This window comes from Leucopleurus acutus (assembly GCF_964270905.1).
Source record: "Leucopleurus acutus genome assembly, chromosome: 10".
Taxonomy (NCBI): domain Eukaryota; kingdom Metazoa; phylum Chordata; class Mammalia; order Artiodactyla; family Delphinidae; genus Leucopleurus; species Leucopleurus acutus.
Genome location: NC_139153.1, coordinates 71,797,660 through 71,821,488, shown reverse-complemented (window position 1 = coordinate 71,821,488; position 23,829 = coordinate 71,797,660). Strand labels below are relative to the sequence as shown.

The window sequence follows — 23,829 nt, the reverse complement described above, 5'->3', positions numbered from 1 at the left end:
GAGGGTGTAGGACTAGAGATGAAGGAGCAGAATCTGGGGGCAGGAGGGTGGGAGTCCCAAAGACTGAAGAAATGGGCCCCAGACCTGAAGACGAAACGCGTGTGTGAGGTGTCTGGGCTAATTCACCTCTGAAGCCTCCCCTTTCCACCCCATCCCCCTAGAGGAGAGCCAGATGGGGGAGGAGAACAGAAATCTCTTCCATTCTTCTTTCCCCAGCGCCCTGACACTCCCCTCGCTCCATCTCTATGGAGGGGGGTGAGTTAAAAGCCCATGAATGTGCAGAGCCCCCCAACCATTTTGAATCTCCTCACAGGATGTGAACAGGGTGGGATTTGGCCCCAGTTGCCAAGGCAACTGCGGTGGGAGTTCCCAGACGCTAGGCAACCCTCCTGTGACCCCCGCTGACCTGTCACCCCCGCAACCAGAAGACAATAGGAGTGCAGGCTCCGGAGGCCCAGGACGCCTTTCAGCTCGGGCCGCAGAGCCGGCAGCCCTGCCCGCCCCCACTGTCTGGCCCAGTCCTCCTGGCCCCAAGTCCGGCGAGCGTCCAGCCTGGTCCCCAAAACCTCCCCAGGCCCTCACCTCCCCAGAGCTGGCACACACTTCTCCCAGCCCTGGCTGCCCCCATCAGGGATATTTGTGGAGTCTATGGGGAAAGCCCTACACACTGGGAACATTTTCATACAGGTGAAATTAGATTAGGAGAAAATGCAGGGGCGACCTTCAAAGAAAAAAGCCATCCTAGAGGGGAAATGTGCGGTCGGGGGCCACTGAGGAAGGAGACTTTGTCTTGGTGAAGGAAGGGAGGGGGTTGGCGGGCAGCTGGCACGCCTGTTCGGTTCAAGGCATTCTTTAACAGCAGCTGGGGATCACCAACTCCAGCGGGCCAGCAGGGTGCCAGGTGCAAAATAAGGTTCGATGCGTGTTTGCTGAGTGAATGCACGCTCCAGGGCCCACAGCGCTCTCCTCTCCACGCTTCCTTCTCAGGGGTGAGTCTCCAGGAGACTGGAGACCAGATGAAAGCCCCAAGGACAGAGTGGAGGCGGTGTGGCTCTGTCACTCACCAAAAAGAGGGCTGGGAGGAGGGAGTGGGAAGCTGGGGCCTTGACTGCTGAAATGGGGCAGCCAGAGGGGGACCCTCTCTCCAGTCAGACAGAGCCTGGCAGCTGAGCCCTGTCTCCCCTACCCCGCCTCTGTTTAAACAAGCTCCCGGCCTGCTGTTGCATGGAAACAGGCGCCTGCTCTTGTTCCAAAGTGACGTGGCTGCCCTCTTCAGCACTGTTTGTTTCAGCCTAAAGTCCTGTCACCAGCCTGACTTCTGACTCGCCCTGTTTATCTCTCTCTCTCCTTTGTCAACTCATTACTCCCAAAGGCCAAGACTGCATTTCCAGGGCTTGTTTATCCAGAGCAGAGGGGCAGGGACTAACAGACCAACCGACAGACGGACAAAGAGGAGCCGCAGAGGCACGAGGAGGAGGGACCCGGGCGCTGCCCGAAGACCCACTCACACCCTCTGCCTCTGGAGTGGCCACTTAGAGCCAGGGGCCATCGCTGCTTTTGTTGGTTTGTTTTAAGAGCGCTTTTAGATTGGGAGTGGAGTGCTCTCACTCACTCACCAGCAGTGGTTAATTTAGCACCTACTAGGCGCCAGGGCTTGCTGCCTCCATTTCCCTCAGGGGACTGTGAGTGTGGTGGGAGCTGAGCCCTGCACTAGGAACCGGGAGACCTGAGATCTAGCCTTTCCCGTGTCACCTGGACAAGTCAGTGCTACCTCTGGCTGCCCCCTCATTGTGATATGGGAATAATAACACCCATCTCCCCAGGATGGTGAAGCAATTAAAGACCCAAAGCACCAAACAGAGGTAAGGTGTTTGTTTGTCCTCAAAGGACTTCCTGGTGGGGGTCGAGGAGGAGGGGGCACTCGCTGGGCCACGGCCCTCTTTCCTACATTCACTCTACCCCACAAACAGTCAGAGACACTTGTTGGGGGGGGGACCAGAAAGTGTTACCCTCAAGCTCCCCCCAAAGCCTCGCTCATATATTGGAGGGAGAAGGACAGCCCACAGGCTGTTTCCTTTTAATTGAAAATTTTGTAATTTTAATTTTGCAGGGTTCTTTTCATAGTTTGGAGCCAAGAAAACCTTTTTAAAGTCTCAAATATTTTCCTTGGCCCCAGGCACTACGCCCATAGTGAGCCCAAATGGATAAAACAGCCCTCCCTCTGCCCGCCTCCAAATCTCCACCCCAGTTTATTTGTGAAACAGATATAGGATTTTCCAGGACTTTGGGATATTCACCAAAACAAACAGGGATAACTGGAACGTGGAATATAGATGGTAGAACGTGGCCTGAGCGCAACGCAGAACAGAGAAACCTGATCGGTACAGACAGTTCTGTCCCTCCCCACCCCACACCTCTCCCCACTTATCCTGATATCTGTGTTCAGTCTTCTCTTTAAGTAATTTTTTTCAAGAAACTTTCCAGTTTCAGTATTCCTCCCAGCCCTCCCCCGACAGTCAAAATTTTTCACAGCTCTGTCTGCATAGAGGTGCAGGAGGGGAAGAGTTTTCACCCATACAAAATGGGTGGCCTTAGAGATTTCTGGTGGGGTGTGTTCTGTTATTATTTTGATGAAGGGCAGGGTTCTGCCCTTTGACCTTCTGTCCCCCGCAGGTGGTACAGATTCTGTGGGTCTCTTCCCCAGAGAACCTGTTTAGGAGGGCTTGGGAGATACCAGCAAACTCCCAAAGACCATCTCCCTGGAGAAAGGAGACAGGCCCTTACTGCTCAAGTTTCCACTGTTTGCACGAGGAAGGAATTTTTTAAAGTCCTCAATTCTGTTCACATCCGTACTGACCAGGCATTTTACACCCAAACTGCATCTGATCCTAACAACCCCTGTACTTTAGGTGCCGAGAGATAAGGGAAGCCCAGGACTGGCCAAGGTTGACAGCTGGGAAGGGGCAGGCTGGGGCTTAACCTGGGTTTGTTCAGTTCCTGCATCAGTGCTGGCTGACCAGCCCAGCGCAGGGCGCGGGGCCGGGCTTCTGACGGTGCTGCTTCCAGTCTGACCTCTAGCTTCAAGAAGTGTGGTGGGAAAGGGCCCCTTAGGGGCTATGGAGTCGGGGAAGGAGCCCCAGGGCAAACGTGGGAGAGAGCATGAGGGCCATGTGGGTACACACACCTGTGTGCACGAGGCGGGGGTGGGGTACGGGCAGGGAGGAACATGCACATTCCACATTCCCAGCAGAGCCCCCAAGGGGCAATGCCACCAGCAGTGATTCGAGGAGCAAAGTCAAATAAGAGGAGCATCCCAAGGCCAGGGCTGGCTGGGCCGGTTCTCCTGAACTTGTCAAGCACGGTTCTTCCTTTCTCCCCGGGGTGGGGCCAGGACCTGGGGCCCCTGCTCTGTCATAAGCCAGCTAGGCTTCCCCACCCCCTAAGGCCTCTGGATCCTCAGAGAGGCTGGTCTTGGACTCCTGAACTCTGCAGTTTAGGGTGGGAATGATGAAGGGGAAGAGGGCGGGGGACGCAGACAGGGCTTCCAGTCTGAGCACTGAAAATGGAGGCCTGCCTCTGCCTACTGCTCTGGACCTTTTCCCAGCTGCCTTGACCCTTGGTGCCTGGAAGTTTAATCTCACAGCTAGCCTGCATCAGGGGCCCAGGCAGAGGTGGAGGTGGGGAACATTTCATAATACAAATAAAATGAAGATACCACTGTGCACAGCCCCCCTCCCCCAAAGAGCACACACCTAGAACAGGGTCTCCCTACCCCAACCCTGTTTGTTAACTTGGCAGGGGTGCGGGAGGAGAGCCCAGGCGCCCACCCACCCAAGACGCACACCCTCAAGCCTGCTGCCCAGGCGTCTGTCTGCCCTTGTGGGCATTTCTGAGGCTGTTCTAAGGTCCATGATCTCAGGGCGCCCAGCCCCACTTCTCTTTCTGGGAGGGCTGCTCTCCCCCTGCCTTAGTGACCACTCGAATGGGAGCGCACACAAGGGGTCCCTGCAGGCTGGACCTTCTCAAGAATGTTAAAGTGAGGCTGCGTGGCAGGGAGCGGTGGCCCCCAGGTGGCCAGGGTGTAGTGGGAAGAGGCCTGGCGCCCCTCTCCCCTCTCCTGGGTTGCTGGGGAGAGGCACCAGCTCCTACCTGTTGCTGCTGGAAGTGGAGCAGCTCCGCAGGGCTCATCTCGCCGTTGCTGTCTGGGCCCGCGGCCGCATCCCTGCCTGCGCTGCCTCCGGCGGGGGCCCCGCCACCACTGCCGCCGCCGCCGCCGCCGCCGCCGCCGCCATCCGCCTGCCCGGAGAGGCTGCCCACGCCGTTCTGACCAGACGGAGCCGACCTGATTGTCTCCGAGGCGGATTCCACCATCATGTCGCTCTAGCGGGACCTGGAGGGGGAGGAGAGACACGGGGGAGGGGCTGAGGCTGGACAGGCAGGGCGGGTTCCACCCGGGGAAGCAGGCGGTGCCCCTCAACACCCCATCCCCAAACGACACAACCCCCACCAAGTCCTGGGGCGGCTTCTCCCTCTCAGCTTCCTGGAGGCTGATCCTGGGACCCCTGTTGCGGTGCAGACCCTCCCTCCTAAGGTCACTCTCCGCCCCAGGCAAGGGCAGCTCCAGACTGAATTGGAGGCCGCCCCGTTGCCCCCCTCCCCCACATTTCCTCGAGGAGGCGCTACCCCTCCAACCCCCCCCCACCCAAACCGGTTCAGGCCTCTCCCTCCAGGCTAGTGTGTAGGGCAGAGTTGGGGGGGGGGGGTCCTGCAAGGACTTGAAAGCAGGTGAGCTAGTCCCCAGAACCACCATATTGCCTCCCTCCCCGACCCGCCCCCACCCACATGCACCTGTGATGGCCTTTGTGTTTGTTCCCCCCCTAGATGGGAAGTTCCCCCGCTAGATGGGGAGTTCCCCAAGAGCAGGGCCTCCTTCCCGCACGCCCCCCCCCAACACACACAGCAAAAGTCGCTGCCATTTTCCCAGCAACTATTGGGTGCCAGACCCTCTGCTGGGCCTGGAGCTGTGCAGCGAAGGCAGCTGGTGGTCCGACTTCTCTGACCTTCCATTCTAAGGCCTTCAGACCAGCACCTGGCCCAAAGCAGACACTCAATATTTACTGTCTCTACAGGCAGCAAGATCCCTTCTCACAAGAATTGTAGGAGAATAGTTTTTTGGGGGTTTTAAAAAATGTATTTATTTATTTTTGGCTGCGTTGGGTCTTCGTTACTGCACAAGGGCTTTCTCTAGCTGCGGAGAGTTGGGGCTACTCTTTGTTGCGGTGCGCAGGCTTCTCATTGCAGTGGCTTCTCTTGCTGCGGAGCACGGGCTCTAGGTGTGCGGGCTTCAGTAGTTGTGGCACGTGGGCTCAGTAGTTGTGGTGCACGGGCTTTGTTGCTCCACAGTGTGTGGGATCTTCCTGGACCAGGGCTCAAACCTGTGTCCCCTGCATTGGCAGGTGGATTCTTAGCCACTGCGCCACCAGGGAAGTCCCGGGAGATAGTTATTATCATCTTGATTTTACAGATGGGAAACTGAGGGTCCAGACAGTCAGAGGATTTACCCAAGGCAGAGTCAAGGCCTGAATCCTGTATCTTCCCCCATCTCCCCCAACTGCCTCTCAAGAGTGGCTGAAACATGCTCAGAAAGAGAGAGGGTATGACTGGGATGGTTATGCTTAGCGAGGAGGAGGCCTGGGTTTCCTTCTACAACTCACGGAGGCTGTACTATCTCAGGGGCTCGTACACAGACTACGAAGCAGATGGGGGACTTCAGTATGCAGAACTGTTCTCAAAGTCTGGGGTCTCCAGCTATCGTCAGATTCACAGCCCCCTGAGAGGAACAAAAGTTTCAGCCAAACAGGACACAGTTGGTATTCCCCACAGAGCTTTGACAGAAGTCTTAAACTCCCTAAACCTCAGTTTCTTTGTTTGTATAAGTAATTACTCCAAGCCTCTCAGATCCTGTGAGGAGTAAATAAAATAGCACATGCAAACCACCTGGCAGAGTAAGCGCCAATAATGATGTGTCCCTTCTTCACCTGCCCTATTTGTAAGGGTGAACACCCTGGGCTCAGAGAGGTCAAAGACTTGGCCCAGATCACACAGCGATCGGGCTGGAAGCCAGCCAGCATTCTTTCCTCCCTTCTTGATTACCTTTCGGCCTTGGCAGACCCCACAACCACACGGTGTCCCTGACCCAATAAATAGGTGCAGGAGGGCCTTAATAGAGAAACTGCTGGAAGGATTATTTCCCGAGTTCCTTCTCCAGGTGGCAGCTCCCCAATTCTCCTTCACTCTGGAAGAACTCTTTCTCCTCACTCTGTTGGGTCACTTGCTGTTTTTGTCCCTGCTGTCAGCAGAGTGGGGAAGATAGCGAGAGTATCTAGGTGTGCGTGGGGGGTTGGGGGGACAGAGCGCTGTGAAAGACCCGTGGGGAGGCCACTAGTTCACATGTATGCCATATCGCCCTGCTCTTGTGACTCTAGGTGCCTGTCCCAGTGGACCTGTGTGGCCTCCTGGGTGGCCCTGCGCTGCTGGAGTGCCCCACGTTTGTGCATTTCTCTGTGTTCCCAAGGGCTTGTTGCTCCCCCACCCGCCAGCTGCTGTCCCCAATCCTGGGTTCTGCGAGGAGCTGGGCAAGGGCAAGGGCAAGGGCAAGGTTGGGGGCAACGGTTCAGAAGAGACTGAGCGCTTGGTCTCTGGCCTTAATGGTCGTGTCAGCCCCAGGGCCAGTAGCTACCAAATGATGGATGGGGTGGGCACCGTCCTCCATCCGCCAGAGCACAGGGCTCCAGCCCCTCCCCACAACCGCCCACCCGGACCCCTCCCAGCAGCCCACAGAGCACCTTCCCTCACTCAGGCCTGGGCCCCAGCTACACAAGGGGGATGGGGAGACAGCAGGGGCCGCTCTGCTCTCCCTCTGCCTGACCCTGGCCCTGCTGGGGGTGGAGAGCAGCTGCCTGCCCTGATTCCAAGTCTACTTCCCTGAGATCTGAAAACTCCTGGGCCCCAGGGGACAAAGACCAGAGCCTCAGGGGTGTGTGTGCACAGGAGAAAGGAGAGAGAATCCAGCAGTTTCTTCTTGGGGTAAGGGAGAGTGCCCCCTTCCAACATTCACACACGCCATGAAGCTGCTCAGACGGCAAGTTTGGAAAAGGGAGAAAAAAGGAAGGAGGACGCAAACAGAGGTGCCCTTTTCTTTTCTTTTTATTGGGAGGGGGCGACAGAGCGACACCCAGTGAACAACGTAATTGCTGCAATGTGGCTGTAATAACAGCTATTCAAGGGCCAGATCATTCATATTAAACAGGGTGAAGCCAGCCTCTCATCTGCATGCTTGAGATTATATGCATTTGAAAAGTCATTTCCGCAGGCTGTACGAACGGCATTAATTCCCACGTGGCGCGCTGCTCTGCCCCCTCCCGGGGCCTTCACCTCCTTCCAGGCTCGCGCCTGCCCGTCCACCAATACCAATCCAAACCTGCAGGTGGGTGCTCCCAGGACTCTCCTCACCTCTGTCCTGAGGAGGAGCACAGCGGCAGCCTCAAGCCTCCTTGCCTGTCCCTCTGCAGGTGTTGCAACAGCACCGCGGTGCTCCCTGCACTGTGGGTGAGCAGGCTCTGCGTGCCTGGCGCCCGGCCAGGTAGGGATGGGGTGGGGTGGAGTGGGGTACTGGAGGCAGGCCTTGATATCCGTGCCCTGCACCCACCACAAGGGTGCGGGCTGGAGGCGGGAAAGGCAGAGTCCGTGGGAGCCTGGACTCTGGCTAGAGAAGGCAGAGTGGGTGTCAGGGGGCCTGAACTCAGTCACAACCAGCTGTGACTTCTCTGTCCTCCTCCTTCTCTGGGCCTCCATTTCCCCATCCCTACATGGAGAAGCGGTCTTGAAGGTCTCTTCTGACTTGGAAGCTCGAGGAGGAAAAATCCCTAGTCAGTATGTACACAAGAAGCCCCCGTGTTCTAGCGGCTGGTGAGAGCCACCGAGGTTCCACTTGAATCACAGCTGTCCCTTTCCCAAAGGGAAATGTATGCCTCAAATTTCCCAATGGGGACCGGGGCTGCCTGCTCTGGTACCGAGGGGGACCCTCCAAGAGCCCCCTCCTCCATTCACTCCCACCCTTCCGCCTCTCTCCACACACTCCTATCCTACCAATCCGCGCTCCCGCCCCAGGCACCCATTTCCTCAGCAAAGAGCTGCTGACTGCCTGCAGAAGTGGAGAGGCGCTCTGGGAATGAGACCATCAGGTTTCAAGGGCCAGCTGTGTGACCTTGGGCAAGTCACTGGGCTCATACCAACAAGTAAGGAGAGGAAATTAGAAGGCCTTTCTAGGATTTGCTAAAATTGAGGCCCACCCCAGCCTTCCCTGCACCCTCTCCTACGCTGCGCTGAGGGCAGAGGCCGAGTCATTTCCTGTGCTCTAGGATTTTTTGTCTGGGGCGCTTGGTCCTGTCCTTGGGTAGGTCCTGGTCTTCCGTCTCTCAGGGTTCCCTTGGGGAGCCAGGGCACCTCGGAGCCTTTGGCCAGTACCCCGACGCTCCCGCAGACGACGCCGTCGAAAGGAAGGAAGGAAGGAAGGGAGGGAGGAAGGGAGGGAGGGAGGGAGGGAGGAAGAAAGGAAGCAAGCAAGCAAGCAGGGTCAAAGCCACAGCCGCCTCTTCCGCTCCGGGGGAGTCTGCGGGCCGCCGGGGGGGAGGGTGTGTGTGGGGGTCCCACTTCCCGAGGCTCCTGGCCCTTCGAAGAACGCGGGCTCGCAACGAGGGCCGCCTCAGAACGCGCCCGGGTCCGCCTCTGTCCCCTCCCTGGCCGGAAGTGACGAGTTCCACCTACCTTGGGGCCAAAGGGAGGACCCAAGGGCTAGGGTGCTTTCGGGGGAGGGGAAAAGGACGGGGGAGCCCCACACGCGTAGAAACTTTTTGTGCCTTTTCCGCGGGCCCATATGGTGTACGGAGTATTAATTACCGTAGCTTTTTAATTAACAATCGCTTAATCTGAGCCGTAACATTTGCCACGACACCCTACGCCTCGTTGCGAACCCGCGCCGCCCGCCCTGCCAACTCATCAATTAATTTTTATTGACGTTTTCTTCCCCAAACAGGCACAATACCAGGGTTTTCCAATTAACACCTCCGCGATCTCTAATTAGTGCAATTAACAGACTGATGGATGCCCGGAGTTTACCCGCGAGGGAGGGAGGAAGGGAAGGAGGGAAGGGGCGGGGCAGTCCCCAGCGCGCTCTCTCTCCCGGCGCGCGTCCCGCAGGGCGCACACGTGCATGCGCTCAGCCTGAGATGGGGCGCACCCCCAGCTCTTAGGGGAGCACGGCGGGTGGGGGCGTGACAACAGGTAACCTGTACCCAGAGCAATGGTGGTGATTTGAGTTGAAATAGCAGACACAGCCCTTTTGGAAACCTAGAACCTAGCTGGAGAGACAGCTGAAAGCCTGAGACTAGAAGTTGGGAAACTGGCTTCTAGCCCCAGCTCTACCACCAACTTGCTGCGTGACTTGGGCCAAGTTAGTGCTCCCCTTTTCCTCTCTGTATGATGGGGGAAACTAGACTAGATGTAACTACCAATTTATAATGTATACCCCTATCAACTTACAAGAAAGACTGGGAAGCAAACTGCAATAAAAGACAGATAAAGCTACTTAAAATATAGTATCATGGGGTAGTAGGAAGGGAGAATAAATAGGCCAAGATCTTAAGCCAGAGGATCTCACACTTGAGTGCATCAGAATCACCTTGGAGGGCCTGTTAAAATACAGATTCCTGGGCCCCAGGCCTGGAGCTTCTGATTTTAGGTCTCTGGAATGAGCCTGAGAATTCATTTCTAAAAAGTTCCCAGGTGATGCTGATGCTGTCTGTCCAATACAACAGGGCTTCAACAATGAGCACTGGCTTTCGGTTATGAGCTTCCTGGTGGCCAAAACGAGATGATCTACCTCCAAGACCATTAATTCATTCAACATGGATTTAGTGCCCCATTAAGCTAAGCACTGAAGACCTATCTGCAGGAAACTGAAATTCGGTCCTGGACCCCTACAGGCTTACAAAACACAAACAAGCCAGTACAGGTGTCCTGGCTGCTTTGAGGGCAACCGGTAATAATGGAGGTCCTATTCCCCCTCCCTTTTTTTCCTGGGTAAACCTGGCATTTGCCTTTTCGAAAGCTTAGCCACTAGTGGAGTTATGGTCATGAACAAAGTCATTCTTCTCTCTCCTCTGACGCTGGCCAGAATATTTCACCGGCAATGACCCTTCATCCATTCATTGGTTCAACGAATATTTAAGCGCTTACCCATGTGCCAGGCTGTGTGTGTGCAGACCTGAACAGAACAGGGCACAGGCCCTGCTCTCCTGGAGCTAATGTTCCCAGGAGGTGAGGCAGATGATAAAATAAGGACACAAACAGATAAGCTCAAATAAAATAAATTCTATCAAATATGAGTGCAGGGAATAAACAGGGGGATCTAATTTACACGGGGACAGGGAAGGCTTCCTTTTAAAATGGCATCTATACTTAGAAAAGAATGAGCAGGTATGGGTCAGGTAAAGTGTACACTGAATGCAGGGGACCAGCATATGCAAACGCCCTTATTTTACAAGAGAAGTCACTGGTTTCAGACCTTCTTCGGAGCAAAACGTCTTTGAAATGGACACATTTCTAGATTATATAAAAAGACACCTAAGTGGGTACCACACAGAACAGAGCATGAGGATGCCCTCTATTTCCTTCTTTCTTTCTTTTCCTTTCTTTCTAGCTGTCCTGCTATCTGCTCTTACTTGTGTCAGGGACGTAAAGCAGAGGGCTTTTCAGAGCAATGAGCATTGGCATTTCAAGTAACTTGGGATACTTCCCAGTCTGTCATCCCAAGACCCAGGGACCCCCTTCCCCATTCAGCTCAGGCCCCAAAGGCCCACTGGCTTCAGGCCACCAGGTGAGGGAGGGCTCAGGCAGGAGCCACTTTGGGCCTCAGCCTTTCTTATCAGCCCCTCATTTGGCATCCTACCTGCTGACCCTGCTCTGATCTCTTACTACCTCTGTAATTAGAACATGAGCAGTGAGGTCACCATTCTGAGCCTTGGTTTCCTTGTTTACCATACGAAGCTAATACCAATAACCCCTCCTTTCAGGGTTGCTGTGGTATCAAATAAAATACACTGCCAGAGAAGGTGTTCAGAGAAGGGTATTAACTACAGTTATGGGGACCCAGCAAGTCCAGATCCCATCCCCTCATCCTAGCCTTATGGTTTGGCATTTGAGGAAAGTGAGACAGAATCCAAGGGTCAGAATGTCTCTGTAGCTCCAAAATGGGTCCCCACACCAGAGCAGGGTGATGTGAGTCACATGACTACTTGGTTCTCTGATCAGCCCGGCAGTGTCTCTCCTCAAGCAGATGGGGCTGTCAGAGTTCCAGAACAAGCTCAAACCCTCTCCAGGCCCGTGCCCTCCCTGTACTCGGGGACTCTCCCTTGTGCGGGTCAGAGGCTGGTACCCTCGGTTTTCTCCCTAAGACTCCCACTTCAGCCTGAGAGTCTCCCTAAATGACACACTAGGAGCTATCTGGTCCAACTTTAGGGACCATTCAAGGCCTCTTCTTGGCACAAAACTGCCAAGCCCAAGGAGCTAGTGCACGTGGCAGGGTGAGGACACATCTCTAAAAGCCTGCAGCAACCTCTGATGTGGAAGGGGACCCACCATCCTGGGCTGTCTGTTCCAGGTTCGCCCCCAAGTTTGTTTGTTTATTTATTTATGGCTGCGTTGGGTCTTCGTTGCAGTGTGCAGGCTTCTCATGGCGGTGGCTTCTCTTGCTGCGGAGCAAGGGCTCTAGGTGCTTGGGCTTCAGTAGTTGTGGCTTGTGGGCTCTAGAGCACAGGTTCAGTAGTTGTGGCACACTGGCTTAGTTGCTCTGCGGCATGTGGGATCTTCCTGGACCAGGGATCGAACCCGTGTCCCCTGCGTTGGCAGGCGGATTCTTAGCCACTGTGCCACCAGGGAAGTCCTCTCCCCCAAATTTCAATAACTTTATTTTCTAATCATAAAAGTAAGACGTCCTGGTAGAAAAGTATGAAGAAAAAGTAAGGAGACTTATAAGTACCTTATAAGATCCTTTTGGGATCCATCCCTTCCAGTCTCATCCATTTTCGCCCTCTTTGGGCATATAAACATGTAAAACGTGAGCTTGGGCTCATAATCTGTACATGGTTTGAATTTTTCTGTTTTCCCACTCACCACTTATGGTCATAACCATTTCCACATGACATCAACTATTTTAATTAACAGTTTTCAGTGGTCACAGAGTCATTTGAATGGGCTGTGTGTTCCAGAATTTATTTAGCAAATTCCCTAAAGCTGGACATCCAGGCTGCTGCCTATGTTTTCACTATGACACTAATAAACACCCTCATGTGAACAGAATATTCTCCATTTCTAGTTGCTTAGGATACAGGTTTAGGTGGAATTGCATATTTTTAAGGCTCTTGATACATCTATTCCTTGATGTCCATAAAATGTGTGCTGACTTTGCCCTACCTTCAGCAATGCACCCCTGTCCCAGAGGACTCACAAGGTTTTTTTTTTTAAGCTATCTTCCTCCATTCTCCTCAGCTCCTTCTTCAGGATTCTCAGATTCTGCTTATGGTATTGAGAACCCAACACTACCGACCCTGTCAAATCTGGGCACATAGCTGGGTGATGGGCCTCTGCCTGCAACTGACACTGGGCACAGTGGGTACTGGCATTTGGACACACAGAGGGGGATAAAACACAGCCCTTGCTTTGGGGGGGGTGGGTTATAGTTTGGTGGAGAAAGGAAGACATACAGACAAACACAAGCATTTAAAAATACCCATACTGGGACTTCCCTGGCGGTTCAGTGGTTAAGACTCCGAGTTTCCACTGCAGGGGGCGTGGGCTCAATCCCCTGACAGGGAGCTAAGATCCCACATGCCATGCAGTGGGGCCAAAAATTTAAAAAAAACATACCTAGGTTCCACCCCAGATCAATTTAATTGGATTATCTGGGATCCAGGCATGGATAATTTAAAAAGTTCTTCCAAGTATTCTAACTTCAAGTACAGCCAGGGTTGAGAACCTCTGCCCTACAAAACACACACAACTTTACAGATGTTAAGTAGATACTGGGGGGTGGCGTGGTTGCTAGCTATGGGTGCCTAGAGGGAGTAGGGGTGCTCCGGGAAGGCTTCCTGTAGGAGGTGACTTCTGAGCTGAGTTTTATGGAAGTGAAGCCTGGGCACACAATTTGTGAATATATTTTAATAACAACCATTCCACTCAGAGTCCTTGAAAGTTCTTTCCCATACCCTGTCACACACAACCTGCACTCTGACAGATGAAGGAACCATACTTCAAAGATGTTTAGTGATGTGTCAAGGTCACTTGGCTGCTAGGAGGTTGAGCCAAACTGAAACCCTATAGCTCTTCTGACTCCCAAACCAGTGCTCTTCCCCAGAATTCCACCTCAGACATGGCTAGGCCCAGAGGGCGGTCACTCTGGAATTTCCCTGGAATCTGAACCTTTCCCCACCACCATCACCACACCCCAGCGCACTTTCACTGGCTCTGGCCCCAAAATGCTCCCAGCAGGCCCTTGCAAGGTGGCCTCCCTCTACACGCCTTCCAAGTACCATGACCAAAAGGAAGAACTAACAAAAAGAAAAAAAAAAGAAAGAAAAAAAGAGAACCAAAGATCCCACTCCATCTCATTAAGAAAGTAAACATAAGAGCCATCTAAGTGTCTAATTAAGCTTCTAATTAGTCCCTGCTTGTTACTAATGCAAATTAGATTACTCCGCTTAACTACAGCATGTCCACAACACCCTTGTTAATTGTGGCCTTTTGAAATTAAATTACTCCCTAATTAGCATATCAAAGCCATTGATTCGGAGCTGGGAAAGATGAGGGCAAAAGGAGCCGAATGCCAAGTTTGGTTAATCAGAGACGGCTAATTAAATAGTGCCGTCTTTCGTGGGGGGCCCGCTGGTTAAGAGGTGGGGTACTCATCCCGGGCCCAAGTGGCCATCTGGAGCCTGGTTCTGGTAGTGCCCTTGGCACCAGGGGGCTCCAGCTGGGCTGGGACAGACCAGTAGTCTGGCCTTCTCTGGGGCCCTGGCTGTTCTGCCCAGCCCGCCTCTGACATGCCCTGGCCCCTTCCTTTGTCTCTCCTGATGATATCTAGGGGTGGCATTCACAGGGATCTTGGGTACCAACTCAGGGGCATCCAAAAAACACACCCATATTCAAATTGCAAGATTCAGCATCCTTCCACATCCCTCTCCCTGTTCCAAGATGAATTCTGGAAAGGTGATTGCTCCCAGTGCTTCTCTAATCCCCACCTGTGGTGCCATTCTCAGAAGAAAGTCTCCCCATCCCCAACAAAAAGTACATAAATTTCGGGGGGGGGCAGGTAAGAGCGTGATGACTTTCACAAAGGGGCTCACCTGGGCAGGGATGGGCTGATTTCAGCTTGGAACAGACCCCTCAAAACACAAGACCCTGTAATTCCCTCCGTGGTAGAAGGAAAGGGAAAAGAAATCATCCACCACCATCAGTTCTTAAGCAGCTGTGCAAGAATTAGATTTGGGTCAGGGTGTCCTTAAAGGTCTTCTCTGAGCTCTCGTACAGACCCTGCAAAGCCTCTCAGACACCTGCCCCCCCCCCCCAGCTCTTCCTAGAATACTGAGGATGGGCAAAATCTCCATGAAAAAGTTGCTAACTGAGGGCTTCCCTGGTGGCGCAGTGGTTGAGGGTCCGCCTGCCGATGCAGGGGACACGGGTTCATGCCCCGGTCTGGGAGGATCCCACATGCCGCGGAGCGGCTGGGCCCGTAAGCCATGGCCGCTGAGCCTGAGCGTTCGGAGCTTGTGCTCTGGGGCGGGAGAGCCCACGGCCCGCCCGCACCGCTAAAAAAAAAAAAAAAAAAAAAAAAAAAAAAAAAAAGTTGCTAACTGAAATGCCCTCAGGGGCTAGGCGGGTCCCCAAGCGGGCCAAGTAGGAAGTGGAGGGTACTCAATCCCTGTCTATCTTTACCCCACAGAAATGCAGGCTGCGTGTTTGATAGGGTTTGGGTTTTTCAAAAGCAACCAAGTGGGGATATTTATGTGAAATGTACCACCATAATAAACTGTGTGTGAGCCAACAAAACACATAAGGGGTGAAGTCAGTCCATTTGTGACCTCAGCCCTTATGGTCAGCATTCTAGACAGGCAGGTTCCAGTCAGCTGTGTGACCCTGGACAAGTTACATCACCTCTCTGGGCCTGGGGACCTCACCTGTCAAACAAGAACAAGGAGGTATGTGAAATGGCAAAGCACAGTTCCTCAGTCAGGGTCTGGTGACCACCTAGTTCTACTCTGTACCTGCCATAATCCCTTCCCAGACTTTGGATGTCTTCTAGAACCTTCTTCCTCCATCTTCCATGCAGAAGGCAGAGTCTGGGCTTCCAGGTGTCCTTGGCAATGCTGAGGGCTTGTTCCTACAAATGCCTGACGTGGCAGCTGGGCAGCTAGGAGGTACACACCTATGCTCTCTGCCCTACATTTAACGGATTAGCCCTGGTGGGTGCAACAGATCTTAAATGCCTCTTCTAAAAAAGACAGAACTTTCACAAGAACAAAATCTTGATGACTGACAGGTCCCTAGCCTGGTCCTTCAGTGTCCCCCTCCCCCAACTAGGGTGTGTATATGTGTGTGTCTGTGTATGTGACTCTGTCCACAGCTCTCCTTCCCCCAGTTCTCCTCTCCAAGTTTCTCACCAGCAGCCCCCGCAGCACAGAGTCAGGGTCATGGCCAAATTCCCAAAGGGTTTGGTTTTGCTGATTTACCGAGGGATCAACCAGTGCCCAGGGGAGAGGAAACCCCCGCCCCCACCCCCCAGTGCCCAGCTCAAAAGGGTGAATCTCAGGCAGTGCCCAGTCCATGGGTATCCATCCAAACCAAATTGGTCTAAAGGGCCCATAGCAGTGCTTTTATTTTAGAAAACAAGTGAAATTTAAAGCAAAGCAGAAAAAGATAAATGGGGAAGGGGTAAGGCTGTCCTGGTGTGAGGGGGAGGGCGGAATGGTGGTACAAGCGGGCCAAGCTGCAGCCCGCCTCGCTGAGCTCTCTCTCCCAACGAGATTCAATTAATTGATAACAAGAGGCATCAAATTAATTTCTGGAGAATGTGAGATTCTGATGAAGGGAAATCTCGTAGATGGGGATCGGGTGGGAGGCGGCGGGCAGCGCCCCCTCTAATCAGTCTCCGCTGCCTAATTGGGGAGAAGGAGACTTGCCTGGGCCACTTGGTCGTCTGCCCCACGCTCCACAGCGCCCCTTTCGGGCAGGACACGCGGAGGCAGTGAGCTCCGGATGCGTGGAACAAAGCGGGCCAGTCTCCTCTCACCCAACGCCCAACTCCCTCCTCCCCGCCACCAGCCCACAGCTGCAGGGAAGGGCGGGGGCAGGGAGAGTTGAGTGTGGGTGCTCCCTCACCAACTGCACAGTTATGAAAACCAGAGCCCAGAGAGAAGACTGTCATGCCTAAGGTCACAGAGGGAATGAGGAAGCTGGTAGCAGTGTGCTTACTGGTGCCCCTCAAGGGTGAGTCCCAGACCCATGCGACCCAGATGGGCGAAGTCATCCCCAAGCTCAAGGAGGTCAGCACACAGCGTGGGAGACCCTCCCTGTAGCTAAAAGATAGAGGCCACCCGCCCCCTCTTCCAGAGCTCCCTGGACCCCCAAACCCCAGCATCTTAGGGCCTAAGACACCTGGCGCGTGCGCCTCCCCGCACCTCGCAAAGATGTGCTCGCGGAGGCTCAGGGTAACACTGGCCGGGCTAGTAACCCAGAGTGAGTGCCTGCAGCTGGGGGGCAAGGACCGGGAGCCCTGGCTCTCCTGAGAACCCCGGAGGCTTCCTAAGGAAGGATTCTCCCAAGTGGACCAACTGTGCACCCTCAGCATCCGACCTTCACAAGTGCCTCTGTGCCTCCGGCTCCAACCCAGAGATGTGGACGCCTCCAGAGTACTGCGCCCACTTACAGTAGCCGCCGCTCCCTCGGTCTCCTGCAAATCCTGAGCTCCCATCTCTCCCCCAAATTCTCCTCAGCTGCGCCCGCCCTTTTCTTTCAGGGTGTGAAACACATCTGCCCAAAGAACCCCCTGAAGGAGTGAAAGGAGGAAGTATACGCTACCCTCTTTTGGACCAAGTTCTTTCGGCCTGGGTCTCCTGGAAGCCTGAGCTCCAGAGCTGGGAAAATGAATCCCAGGGAGCCCGCCCTCCAGCATGCCCGGTTGAAGAAACAAGAACAGAAGCCCCTTCACCAGCCCACGAGCTAGTTTCCCTTCACACAGCTCAGCCCTCCTGAAGGCTCTCAGGGCCAGCACCTGCATCCTGCGCCGGCTGTGGAGCGTGAGGACCGGAGCCTGCCTCCAGTCACCGGAGCCTGTGGGAAAGATCCTCGCTGGGGCACTTGCTCCATTTCTGATTTTCCAAGTTGTAAGCGAGCCCCCTCTTATTAAACCTCTTCACCTAGACTCCTGTGGGCCACTGCACACAGCAATGGCTCCACAATGTTTGTGGAATGGAGAGAAGGAGTCCCGGTCTCCATGTCCGGATCCACCCTGCCCTCCTGTCACCACCATTTGTCCCTCCCTCGTTGCCGGGGGGAATTCTGGGTAATTTCCACCCGCTGACCCTGCCTACCTTGAACAAATGCAGAGGGTCACTGGTCTACACACCTCACTTTGTTACTGTCTGAGGAAAAACCATCTCCCCTCCCCTCCCTCCCATTTGCACCGTAGCCCAGGTCAGGTGCCATGAGAAAACTCCAAGTAGGAGAGAGGACTTTCCCCATGCCCTGCACCACCAATGACTCCACGCACCCTCAGGTCCCCCCAGCTTGGGAGGCTTCAGCTGGGCAGAGGATGGGGCCTGGGGAGGTGGGCAGAGCTGCTGGGATTTGGGGAACAGGCTGCATGGCTATGACCAGGGCTGGGGAGAAGAAAGGCACCGGGCTGCACTGGAGCAAGGGACAGCCAGGTAAAGATCCTGGGAGGAGTCATCCTGGGACAAGGCACAAAGGAAGGAAGGGCATCAGCCCGGCCCAGGCTTGAGTGGCTCACTCCTTTGAGGGACCAGATGCTTTGGGCACCTTTTGTGCTAGGAGCTCTTCATTTCCAGCTCAGGCAGGCATGCCCCGAGTCCAGGCTCTGCACAGGGCCCACGAAACGCCGTCTCACAAGACCACTGCGTCTGCAAGCCTCAGGGTTTGGAGTAGAGGGTTCCTGCTGTAACCCCAGCAGGGCAGAACTGGCCGTGGGTGAAGGTGTGCATTTCCATGGAGAATCCAGGGAGGTAATGTTGAAAGAGGCGGAAACTTCACACTCAAGGGAAGTTTCTTTTTGCTTCTTTAAGATGATCCATCCAGGAGTAGGTCCCAGATTGATCTGAGACTGCCTGCCAAGCTTGTCTTCCATAACGCTGCATAAGCCAGGGTTCCAAACCATAAAGTCTCCCTTTTTGGAGAAAGGTGGTGCTGGCCATGTTTCCTCCTCTGTGTTCTAGGGAACTATCCCTCCCATTTTTGCTTCCATGAGCACCTCAGGATGTTGTGGGGAGGGGGGATGACTGGACCTTCCAGGGTCATGTGCAGGTGGGAAATGTCAAGTTCTGAGCCCAGACCTTCCCTTAAGGGGAAGACAGGAGGAGGAAACCCAGCCCTCTCGTTGGAGGGCTGAGGGGGACGCAGGCCTGAGCTTTTGAAGAAGGGATGGGGAGTGGCAGGCCCTCCCATCCCCTCCTTTCTCCCTTCCCCACAGCAGAGGCTCAAGCCCTACAGGTTACAGTGGGAGTCCTAGGAGCCCCACATGTTAGTCCCAGCCCTACCACTAACTAACTCTGTGACCTCAGACAAGTTGCTTCTTCTCTCTGGCCTTCATTTTCCAAACCCCTAAAATGGAGATTAATTTCCAGTATTCAGTCCAGCATGTGGCCTGGCGGTGCTAGGAATCTAATAATAAAAGCCGCCCCTTGGTCAGTACTACCCTGCGCCAGGCACTATGCTAGGTACTTTACGTCTGCTCTTCCGTCCTGCTCCCAACCAGGCTCTAAACGGTTATCACTGACCTACCTTACACATAAGAAAACTGAGGTTCCAATAGCTTAACTAAGTCCTCCAGAGACCCACCACCACTGGCAAGTTCCAAAGGCTTTTCCCCTGTGATCCATGTTCTGCCCTGGGGAGGCAGAGTTCCTTGCCCTGGGTTCCAGGGTTCTGGAACCAAGTCATAGGAAGTCATTTCAGCCGTCGGAGCCTCAGAATCCTGTCAGAAACAGTGCCTGCCCTGCCTTGGTCTGGGAAGCTGGGAGATTTTGAAAGGAAACTGTGCGGAGCTCCTTGGATGGAAGAAATTGTTACTTTGCACCGTTTGGGTTATTAGAAAAGTAAAGACATTGTGCCTGCTTGGGATGGGCACGGAGGGGTCTGCATTTCAGCTGGAGAGACAGGAAAGCCACCAAGGCAGTGGGGCAGCAAAGGATTAGGATGTAGGGAAGGAGGGTGCAGCTACTCCAGGTGTGGAAGATCAGGGAAGCTTTCTTGGGGAGATGGCCCTTCCCCCCTTGCACCTCATACCTTTCCTCTGAAACAGACACACTGCTCCCACCCTCCTCTCTCTAATGTGATATCTTATCTGCCTCTCCTACCCTGACAATGTGCAGACCCCAGCCTTCACTGCTTGGGCACAACAGTGCCCAGCCTGGGACCTGCCCAGACAGAATAGGGGCTCAGCAAACCTTTGGGGAATTAATGGATTAAAGGATTCCCCCCTCCTTTCCTGCCCATAAGGAAGAGGTGTGTTTGGAGTAGGGGCCCAGCAGGATATGCACATTCCTGGCAAGAAGGGATCTACCTGCCAGCAGCCAGAAAGGAAGTTTCTGGCTAAAGGCACAGGGAAGGAGGTTGGGGTAGGGATGTCTAGGTGTGAGAAGTGCACCTACACAGAAAGGGACAGGGACAGGTCCTTTTTCAAGTTAGGCCCAACCTGCCCTCCCCCCACCCCCCAGCACTGGTGTCAGGCCTTTCTCCCCGCAGGGCTCACGGGTTCACCAACTCCATAACTCCTGCAAAACCTGCCCAGGACTGGGAGAAGGACAGAAAACCCCACCCAGGGGCCCAGCACTTAGTGCCAGGAGAGAAGGTTCCCATGGTTCCCCCCAGTTTAGTGTCAAGACTGCGATGGGGCTAAGGTAATGGGGGGGGGATCCAGGAGAGATTCACATCTTACAGCGGTCCTGAGGTGGCGGGGAACACTCTCTAGAGCCACCTCCTCCCCCTGCCACGTTGCCCCACTGATGAGGGGGGGAGTGACGCCAAATGGGGAGCCCCACGAGACACAGCCCTGCTTTTGAGAGCCTCAGATCCAAGGGTGCCAGAGTGAGCGAGCTGTCCAGGTGCCCACAGCGCAGTCTCAGGGCCCACCCTCGCTCCTGCCAGGCGACAAAGAGGTCATCGGCTTGAAACGCCCAGCGCCAGCAGCGCTCAGTCCCAGAAGTGAGCTTCTGGGTTCAAATTCTTGGTGTCGAGGTCTCCATTACCCACTGTGCTCCACAATGGGACTGGTCAGACCCTCCCATGGCTACTGGCGGTACAGATGATCCCACAGCTCCTTCCTTCTGGGTGGGAGAAGGGGGCACCCAGGTGAGCCTCCAGCTCCAACCCTAGCTGCCTCTCAAACTGCGCTCCCAAGGCCCTCAATCCCAGACCCAGCACAGTTCGCCCTGGGACAATCCAGGCGTCCGCTTTAACACGGGATGAAGATGCTGACCCGCATTGGCCAAAATGCTCCTGGGCTTTCTCAGCCACCACGGGGATGACAGCTTCAGACTCGGGTTTCCTCCTCCGGGTACCCCACCTCCAACCCCTGCTCCAGGCTCCGAGGTCAATCAGCAGGGAGACCCGGCGCTGGGGTGCGAGACACGCGGTGATCTCCAGACGCCTTAAACCCCAGGCACGGAGTGAGCGAGGAAATCAGTCAGGCGGGGGATGGCAAGAGAGGCCCGCGGTGCAAAGGGACGAGCCGGGTGTTCTAAGGGCTCAGGGTCTCTGCGCTCCCGTATCCTCTTCCCCTAACCTAGACAGTCCGGGTGAGACGCCGATGTGTTCACGAGGTCGCCCCAGTTGGAAAGAAGGAATCCGCAGCCGTCAGGGCCTCTGACTCAGAATCCGCCTCCCGCGAAATCGCATAGTCCTTTGCCGGGGACGCCGGGACCCCAGGTCGCTCAGGGCGCCCCGCATTCTAGCGCCTCGAGCTGTAGCTGGGCTCAGCTCAAGTTAGGTAGTTTGGCGTTGATGGGGAGCGCAAGACTCGAGAGCTGCCGAGGTGACCGCCTCTCAAAGAGAGGTGTCTGCCAGGGGGCTGTCCAGGGGAGAGGTCACAGTCCTGGATCTGAGGGGGGTCTTGCTTGGTTATCCCGGGGCACTCTTCCCTGGCGGCCTCCGAACCCTGCTGCCGCCCTCTCTCCCCACTACATGGTGAGGCGGGGCTCTCCCCAAATGGGGTGAATGAAGATATCGGCCGGGTCAACCCCCCACCCGCCAGCACCGGCGCACAAAATCACAAGGGGCCGTTTCCAGACGCTCTCAAGTCCCCAAGAAGTTTTCCGCTCTATCTCCCAGCCGACCCAGGTATGGCGGAAAGGCGCTGACTGGCCCCGGAACCTCCGAGGTGCGACCCCAGCAAACCAAGTCCCTTCCTCACCTAAGGCGACGCGTTGGATAGGACCGTGGTGCCCCCCCCCCATCTATCTGCCTCCGGCGCGTCTTGGAGAGTCCTGGACAGACTGGGGTTGGGGGAGCCCACTGCACCACTTCCCTCCCCGGCTCAGGAAAGTCCGGGCTGGGAAGTACTCTTTGTCTGACTCGGGGCGGGGGGGTGGTCGCGCCCCCAGACACCCCATTCCTCGCGGCCAGGCCAGGAGGAGGCCGGTCCTAGATTCTTGGGGGGAGGGCGGGCCTTAGTAGCCTTTCCAGCCCCCCCAACCCCTGCCGACCTCCTCTGCCCGCCCCCCCGGCGCCGCGCCGTAGCCCCCACCTGTTCCCCAGGCAGCTCCGGCCCACGGGGGCCTGAGCCGGGGCGGGGTGGGTGTCGCGGCTGCGCTGGGTCAGGGCGCCGCAGCCGGCCCCGGCTGGAACAAAGTGCGCCGGCCTGGGCCCGGCTCCTCCCGGCGCGTCTCCCGCGGGCAGTTTGCAAACACAAAGTGAGCCAGTGAGCGGGCGAGAGAGTGCGCGAGCGAGGGAGTTGGTCTGGTCGCCGGCCCAGCCCCCACCCGCGTCCCCGAGCTCGGCCAGCCACCTACCTGTCCGGCCCGGCCGCTCCGTGCGGGCTCCGGCCCGTCAGCCCGCGCGGGGCATGGGGCTCGCTCCGGTCGCCGCCCGGGCCCGCCGCCGCCCGCTGGGACTGCCCCTCCGCGCCGCTCGGCGCCGCGCAGCTCCCGGGCGTCCTCCCTCCGCGCCGCGCCGGCCGGCCGCCGCGCGCCCTACCCTCGCCGGGGCATCGCACTTTGGGGGCAGCTCGGCTTGCTCCGACTGTGCTCCTCCTTCCCGATCCTCCCGCGACGCTTGTTCGCTCGCTCGGGCGCCGGGGCTCCGGGACCCCGGCGTCCCCGCCCCCGGCCCAGCCCTGGTTCCGGCCCGGGCTCCTCCCCGCTGCGCCGCCGCCGCCTGCGCCGCGCCCTCCTCGCGGGCTGGGGGCTACGTCCCGGCCGCCGGCCGCACAGTCCGGTCCGCAGGGGCGGCCGGCTCCGGACTCCGAGGGGCTGCGACTGAGCCCGGGCAGCGAGTGGCTGCGAGCGGGCGGCGCGCGGGCGGGGCGGGAGGGGGCGGGGAGGAGGGGGAAGGAGGGAGCGCGCGGAGAGCGAAGGAGGAGGGAGCGAGCGAGCGAGCAGCGGAGGGAGGGAGACCAACTTCTAGCGCTACCATAATTCACCTAAAGCAGGTGCAGCAACTTTCACCCTGCCCGGCAGCCAAGTCGTGAGCGAGAGGAGACCACGTGGACCAAACTTTAGGGGAAGAAAAGGTGGGGATCTGGGGAGAAGACGTAGGGCTGCGATCCTGTAAAAAGGGGGGGGGGAGGTGGAGAGACCCCAGGGATTCACACTGGCCTTGCGAATCCCTTGGCGCGCTTTGCAAACTCCAGCTTTTCCCTGGAGTCTGGAGGTACGGCCAAGCCCTGCTCCCACACGGTTCATTGGTTCCCGGCGGGCTGCGCCCTATGCAGGGAGTGGCCGGGGGGCCCAGAGCCCGGAGCCGGTGTCCTTCCTCCTCTCCCTTCTGCGCCCCACTGCGTGGGGCTGGGGGAGGTGGGAAGGCTCCTTCTGGGCTTTGTGAACGGTCACCCCGGGCGCGCGCCGCCTCCCTCTCCGGAAGGGGAATTTCCCATAAAGTGCTCTGCGAACCGGTGAAGAAAGGGCCCAAAGCCGGACCCACGCGGGCAGAGCGGAGTGCAAAGTAGAAGCAATTATCCGGACAAATTAGATTGTAAACAAAACTCAACGTCTTTTGCCTGAGGGCGGGGTAGGGTGCGGGGAGGAATCGGAGGGATTGTGGCGGTAGCCAAGGTGTGTATTTGGGTTGGGAGGGGGAAGTCTGGATGAGGAAAGGCCCCAGATCCAAGGGGAAGGGCTGTGCTGGTAGCAGGCGCCCCACTCAGAGACCCGTGGAAACCTGAATAAATCCTTCCCCCGCCTTCCACCCCCAAAACATCTCCGGTCTGTTGCAGTGGGGAGGGGTGAGGGACACCTCAGGGGTTGTCAAGGAGTGCCCATGACCAAG

At 56.2% G+C, this 23,829-nt stretch overlaps 1 protein-coding gene across 1 annotated transcript in view; it reads right to left on the bottom strand.

Moving 5' to 3' along the window:
* The window catches only part of FOXP4 (forkhead box P4), a 49,855-nt gene extending 27,246 nt beyond the window's left edge, over positions 1-22,609 (bottom strand). The window contains exons 1-2 of the mRNA XM_082847396.1: positions 22,356-22,609; positions 4,150-4,390 (exon numbers count right to left, since the gene is read on the bottom strand). Coding sequence (XP_082703522.1) covers positions 4,150-4,374 — 225 coding nt within the window. The 5' untranslated portion in view covers positions 4,375-4,390; positions 22,356-22,609. The remainder of the gene's footprint in view (positions 1-4,149; positions 4,391-22,355) is intronic.
* Between the last annotated feature and the right edge of the window lie 1,220 nt (positions 22,610-23,829).